The following is a 7,500-nucleotide window of genomic DNA, read 5'->3' on the forward strand; positions in this document are numbered from 1 at the left end:
GATAGATAGATAGACAGATATAAAAGCAACAAGGCTGTGAAGAAAATAGGTAGAAAGACGGACGCATACGAAAACAGACAAACATAGATTGAAAGATAAATAGCTGGAAAGGCAGTGAGGCAGACAGACAGACAGTTTGATTTTCAGTTCTCTGTACGGCTTTCCAAAGAGTAAATGTTAGAGTTCAGTAACCTATGTTAAACTATAACCTCTCCTCTATTGAGAGTCAGAGCCACAGCTTCCTTCGTTGTTAGACTCCACTTTCTTATCTTCTTTTTTTTTTTTTTTTTTTTTAGTCCTTGGGCAGTAAGGAGTATATAGCTATCCGTCCTGTCAGTTACGGGCTGCTCTACGAAGGAGAAATCGTGCTGGCAAAATGCCAGCTAAATCTTTAACAAAAATAATGCCCCCGTCGGGTTTTGTGTTAAAAGCTTCATAGACTTCGATGTGACTGTTAATCTACGCTTAGTCTCTTGTTCTGTTCTCCGATCGAGCGAAAGTTACATATCAAAACGGCGTTGGGAACATAATGTTGGCGAAATCTTGTATACCGCATGTGAAAAATAAAGGTCATGGTTTTATCTAATAAAGGAAACAAAGACATTTAACAGAAGTGAATAGAGATCGCAAACCTCCGCTAATGCTGGACAATTCGCCTCCAATAAAAAAAAAAAGACCCCTTATTCAAATCAAGAAATCTTAAAAATGAACCTCTTGTCGTTCACGAAGTCCCCCTTTCGTGGAATTTTCATAAAAAACCAGCTTAACTGTTTGCGCAATTCATGCTAACAGACTGACAGATATACAGACCGAACCAAAAACATGACTTCTTTGAGGAAGATATGGAACAAGTTTAAAAGTTCTTCCGATTAGAATTCCAGTTTGTAAACAAAATCACTATACAGGATTGTAAGACCATATTCTTTGTAACAGTTTTAAACACCACAAACCTCCAGACTCTCTCTCTCTCTCTCTCTCTCTCTCTCTCTCTCTCTCTCTCTCTCTCTCTCTCTCAGCCACCGCTTCAGCTATTACGATAGGGACCAGTAATCCCTGGATTACACTCTTTCTGTAAACAGTGGCCTGGAATTCTTTGCCTCCTCCTGTTTTCCTTAACGGCCATACCTTCTCTTGGTTTAAAGCGGTTCTAGCGGTTCTTTTATGTTAAGCAACCCACCCCCCTCTCTCTCTCTCCCCACCCCCCACCGCTTTGCGTGTGTGTGTGTGTATATGTTTGTGTGTCTCGTAGGGCCTCCGCATTGATAATGGAAGAGAATAGTCATGTTCACCTACAAAATATGTGTAGTTTGAATTTTTAGGAAAATTTGCTTCTTGCTTCTCTTTCATATGTTTTTGATATTTTCCAGTCCAATGTTCGATCATTGTGGTTTTGATTTTGAATGTTATTTTTTTATATCTAGGAAGATCGAAACCAATTTTTTCTTTTAATCTCGTTTCCCGTAAAATATACAAAGCTTTGCTTTCAGTGACTAAAGTAATGATCGCTGATGTTAACATGGAGAGAAAGAGAGAGAGAGAGAGAAAGAGAAAGGCCCTCCCATTTCATATTATGGAGTGATTTGATTGTCAGTATTTTACCGATTACTCGCGTCAATCATTTTTTTCCTCTTTTCTCTCTCTCAAACCCGGCCTGCAACCAGGGAGTAATTCTCTAAGGCCAGTCGAGTCCTCATGGGCTTTTTTCGGGGAGGGGTTCATGTTGCTCTGTCCTCGCTGGTGACCGAACCAAGGACCTCTCAGTAGTGAGTCGAATGTCCGCTAACTTAACCAAGAAGGGTAAGGGAGAGCGTTCCGTTCGTTGTTCTAATATTATTTCGACGAATGTAGGGCATCCCCTGATGTGGTGGGCAACACCTGGAGGGGTGTTCGGTTGCTTTTCTGAACAATATTTGCTGTATGATAATGATTGCTAGCTTGCTTTAGTGAGAGTTAACAGTGGCGTCTAGTGTTCTTATCCTGTTTAAACCCTAGTTGACCAGTTTTTATACTCATGTGAGTGGTGATGCTGTGCTTCTGGATTACCATTTTGAAAATCTTTAGAACTGCGATGGACATAGACCTAGTCCACAATATCTTGCTGCAGGTCCTTGGTATGATGAGATGAAATGAATACAAATTTTTATATTGATGCTGATTCTCATTCGTCAGAACAGTTTTGTAATATTAACTTGAACCAGAAAGACAAACACAAACAAACCCATATATAAAACATTTTCCACTGAACCATTAGCTTTCAGTGAACCTCATAACTAAATAGCGCAAAACATTTCACTAAGACTTCCACAATATCATCTTCATTAGCAAAACGGTCATGTGGGTAGCTCATGTTTTATGTTGCCTCGCATAATTTAGGGTTCCTTCTGTAATTTGCTCCGATATCATCATTACCGTTTTAGATATCATTCATTGTTGGAATATTTCAGCTGATAGTTGTGAGATCTAACATTTATTACCTCTGTAGCTCCTCTGTGATGTTAGGATATTTCTTTATATTCTCTTTGCACGTGTAGACTTTTGCTATATATATATATATATATATATATATATATATATATATATATATATATATATATATATATATATATATATATATATTTATATATATATGTATGTATGTATGTATGTATGTATGTATGTATGTATATATATATATATATATATATGTGTGTATGTATGTAGGTAGGTATTTATGTATTATTACGTAGGGTTTTATTCAGATATATGACATTTCAAAGAAAGTAAACATTTTTAGAGTTTGCAGTGGCATAACATCAAGGTATAGCTGTCTGGTGTCGCTCACTCACGCTTACAGCTTTCACTGTAACATTCACCCATTGACTGCTGAACCAAGGATGAGCTTCTTTTGCAGAAACTTCCTTAGATCAGTTGCGCCATACACACACAAACACACACACAAGACTCATCAACAGCTTGTCGATCCCACCCTTCTTTAAGTCACCGCAACACTCACCCCTGTCTTACGTACGCTTTCGAGCCTTCTTGACACTAGCGCCCTCCCGTTTCAGCACTTCCACACATCTGCCTAGATCTCTCATCAGCCCATCTTCCAGTATTCTCTCCTCGTTACCAGACCACCTCAAAATATTATGATCCAGGTTTCCACCTAGGCTTACCTCTCCACCACGTCTATACCGTACCTACATTTCTCACTCTTTTAACCCATCTTTTGGTAAACATACTAGGCAAAGAATTACAAGCATGTCAGTTTATGCGAAATATCTGTAAATAATTCTATGCTAATTAAATAAAATCGTTCAAAATTTTCGAGCTGTTCCTTTCGAAAACGATGAAAGATTCTAAGAAATAAACGGAGTCAGTTTATGTTGTTCTGTATTGCTACTTGGCAGTTCCTATGACATCATTATCTTGCTATGGCAATGAATTTCTGCTGCCTCAGTAAACTTAGTTGTAATGTCATTTACAGAGGTATGGTTTTCTTTTAAAGAATTTGTGGATATTCACAGTGTGATACAGTGGTAGCGCTAAGGGTTAATTGGAACGACTACCGTAATTATATATATTATAATATATATATATATATATATATATATATATATATATATATATATATATATATATATATATATATTCATATATGTATATATATATATACAGTATGTATATATATGTATGTATGTATATATGTATATACACTTAGTTAATTCATGGAAAATGTCTTGGTGAAAAAAGAAAGAGGTCCCAAAGTTTACAAAACAGATCTCTGAAAAAAATGTTGCTGAAAAGAGTTCCTCACAAACTATTATCTTTGCTGTTAAAAGGTGGTTAGAAAAATTGCCTGAAAAGGAAAGTTTCTTCTCGGTTTATGGCTATTAGTCTTATTTTGTTATATTTTGTTCATAATATACATTCGTATATTATGAACATAAAAAGACAGCATCAATGCATTTCCGATCATTATTACATTATTTTTAATATCGTTATGAAATAATTTTGATATTATATTCATAGATCTCTTGATCATTTATAACTTGAGAAAAAGAATTAATTTTTACCATGAAAATGATTAACATCGAAAAGAATAAGAAAAAGGAGAAGCAAGAGGAGAGAGAATGAAAATGTGGACTTACCTGACGAAGGCGAAGCGACGGCTAAGGAGAGAGCCATAGTGATCCAGAGGGAGAAACTCAACCATCCGGGTTTTCGTTTTCTTCTCCTTCCTTCTCCTTCCTGTCTTCTCCACCACTCAGAGACTTTGGCCCCTCCCCAACACCCTCCTCCACCCACTCCCTCTCGTCCATCCCTTCCTCCTCCCTCTCCGACTCCACATCCTGAGGCCTCCCCCACCGCATCAGATCTGCGCTCTAAGGCCACCACTTCCATGGTTCTTCTGCCGCCACGCCTACAGGAGATCAATCGCTGGCCGGGGAGGGTGGGTGTGGGTGTGGCCAGGCGGGTGTGGGAGTTGCCTCCACCATCACCGACGGAGTTCTCAGGTGTGTTTAAGTCACCGGCAGACCACCACCACGTGGAGGAAGAGGAGGAGGAGGCGGAGGGTTCTAGCCGAGTATGGCGGAAGGATCGGAGGGGCCGCTCTGCCGGATGGCACGCTGCCGGGGGCGTTATCCCCTTCCCCAGGGAATGACACTTGTCAAGGGGAGTTGCCTCCGGCCGTAAGTTGTTAGGGAAATCTACGAGTGCTGTGGCAGGTGGCGGGGAAGGACTGTTCGAGCTGGGACCGGTCTTTCGTTCCGAGGAATGACACGTTATCGCTGCTCTTGTCCCCGACGGAATGGCGTTTTGTTCTCTCTCGGAATCGTTTATTTGTGCCGGGCAAAACTCACTAGGAATCATCCACTTCGCAGCCGTTTCCCCACTGGTCATTTCGCTCCGATGGCAAATCGTTTCAGAGTCCTTGAATGCTACGTTTGATCCAGAGAAGAAATCGGGACAAGGAGAAGACAAGCATGGAAGCAGCAGAGAGGAGAAAGGGGAGGGGGAACCATAGGATAAACAGACACTGTGGATCAGCGAGGAATTGAGGGAATTCAGATAAATGTTCACCGCATGCAAGACTTCCGGAGACGTTAATGAGGTAGAACGACGAACGGAGTCCGGACACGAGGCCGCTGTTTCGCTTTTTGCTGACGACGCGTTTTTTCCAGCCTGCCACCGCGTTTTAGACCTCATGGCGCGACTCGAGTCCGTGGGGATTTGTAAATTCATCGGAAATTGCATTCAATTGATTTTCCATAGGCATAACCCTTTTGCAAATGGACTATCACTCTCAGTAATTACGTCACTCATCTTAAGAGTAATATTCAAAGGTTGACTCACTTACGCGCCATCTCTTAACACTGAAATTACTTTCGACATGTTTTCCGTTTCAGGACACCTCGTGCAAGTAGTCATTGCTCCGAATTTATCCTTTTTTCAAGGTAGTTTTACATCAAACTCTTCCTCTTTTGGTTTCCTTTCGTTTAGGAACGATTCGAACCATGCTTCCCGTTTTCTTTACATTCACATTCCCCAGGTAACCTCCAGCAGTAGATTGCCTGAAAGTAAAGAAGAAGGTTTTTGAGTTCCATTGTATAGAATTTTCATGCTGTTGTATTATTATAATTGTAGAATTATTGCCCAATATTTTTGACATGTTTTAGGAATAAGTTATTTTACCGCAAGCGAGAAAATTGGTATTAATATTCATGTGTTTGTTGATATAGTACCCTACTGGGACTGTTGCTGTCGCTGCTGATATTATTATTATTATTATTATTATTATTATTATTATTATTATTATTATTATTATTATTATTATTATTATTATTAAATGTCATTGAATCGGAATAAAAATGACTAGGATGAAAGATTGGCAAGTCAGCTGAGTCGTAGTCGTGGAAATGGCCAATAGGCTAATAACCGTACAAGGAATAATAGCAGTAAAAATATTTCTCAACCATCAACCCCTTTTACTCTCTATCTATTTACCGTGCTGTTCCTTTCAAAAGCCCGCGTTTGTTTGCTTCATTTCTTATTTTCATTGGCTTGAGATCTGAAGCTACAGTACTGTTATTAATTTGAATTATTGAAGTTTTCTCTTCCATTTGTCATATTTATTGTTATCTGTGATGTCTTCAAAACTCCTGCTGCCTTTTTGCACAATTCAATCAATAAATTTGTGCTCCATGTTAGCTGTTCTTCCCTAAAATCAAATGTTATATTCGATATTGTAGATTGTGTAATCAAGCGCCATAATTCGGCTTCCGTTTACACCCTAATTTCAAAAATTAAATAAATACATAAGTTAGAAGACTCAAATCATAAGCTGTATGAAGGACAGAAAGGCATAGATGAAGGTGAGGGGCGCAATATCTATCGTGGTGTCGAATAGCCACTGAAGAATCTTGCGCACGTTGGGATTCGTCTTTGATTCAGCTGTTAAAGAATGAAGCTGAAGGTAAGACTTATTCCTCAAGATACAAAGGAGCTTATTCCTGTAAGATAAAAGAGTGTCAGTGCTTTGCATGAGCTCTTGCAGGTTTTCAAAAAAATGCTTGTACTTGGAGCTCTTTATATCAAGACTTTCTCGATACGAAATAAACATAATGATGTGTACAGTAAAGGGCTAGAATCGTAAGAAGCATTTTGTATGGTCACTTGCACACAGATTTTGCGCGTCTGTAGAGCCTTGTGTAGGAAAATTAAAGTTATTTTAGTTATAACCACAAAGGCTAACTGATACTGCAAAATTATACTGATAATCACTGGAAAAATCAGTATTTCAGTTTTCATACTGCATTTATTATCACAGCAGTCCTGAGAAATCCTTGTGTAGAAACTGATGGTTTCCTCTGCTTACTGAATGTTTTTTCCCGGCAATGCTTCATAGCTCCTTGGGGAAAAAATTTGATATTTCATTTTCCTCTTGGAGAATTTTGCTTTTCCAATACGAAATCCTTTTTAAAAAATCACATTTCAGTTTTGTGTTTTTATGATTTGGATCATTACCATGGTAACCCCAAACCCCTTCCACATTCGTATTGATTTCTTTGACGTCCTTTTGCAGCAAAAATGCTCTTGTCCTCTGGCCAGAGTTTTTATTTACTTTTTACATGCACACACACAAACACACAGTGATGTTGTTCCATTCCTTCAATCTGTCATCCCACTCACTCTCCGTTTTTTGCTGCAAACGGGAAAAAATTGTGTTTCTCCCTCAAAGGACCGACTCCACTTGTCCCACCCTTCCACTGCGCCCACTTCCTGCCCACTCTGCAAGTGAGGAGGCCGATGGAAGGCGGGAGGAGGGAGAGAGAGAGAGAGAGAGAGAGAGAGAGAGAGAGAGAGAGAGAGAGAGAGAGAGAAACAGGCGATGGAATGCAAGAGACAATGCTGCTGTTGCTGTTGCATAGTTGTATTGGTGTGCAGGAAATAAATGTAAAAGGATTTTCCAATAAATATGTAATATATATGTAGATAGGTAGATAGATAGATAGATGG

General features: G+C 39.1%; 2 protein-coding genes across 4 annotated transcripts in view; one reads left to right on the plus strand and one right to left on the minus strand.

Moving 5' to 3' along the window:
* Positions 1 to 7,500, minus strand: part of LOC136847426 (uncharacterized) — a 440,119-nt gene that overhangs the window by 351,721 nt on the left and 80,898 nt on the right. For both annotated transcript variants that reach the window (XM_067119097.1, XM_067119098.1), the window contains exon 2: positions 4,131 to 5,555. In XM_067119097.1, the coding sequence (XP_066975198.1) occupies positions 4,131 to 5,238 (1,108 nt within the window). In that variant the 5' untranslated portion in view covers positions 5,239 to 5,555. The remainder of the gene's footprint in view (positions 1 to 4,130; positions 5,556 to 7,500) is intronic.
* The window catches only part of LOC136847428 (receptor-binding cancer antigen expressed on SiSo cells), a 797,278-nt gene that overhangs the window by 320,281 nt on the left and 469,497 nt on the right, over positions 1 to 7,500 (plus strand). The gene's annotated exons all lie outside the window — the stretch shown is intronic.

Source organism: Macrobrachium rosenbergii, chromosome 16 (genome assembly GCF_040412425.1).
Source record: "Macrobrachium rosenbergii isolate ZJJX-2024 chromosome 16, ASM4041242v1, whole genome shotgun sequence".
NCBI classification, from domain to species: domain Eukaryota; kingdom Metazoa; phylum Arthropoda; class Malacostraca; order Decapoda; family Palaemonidae; genus Macrobrachium; species Macrobrachium rosenbergii.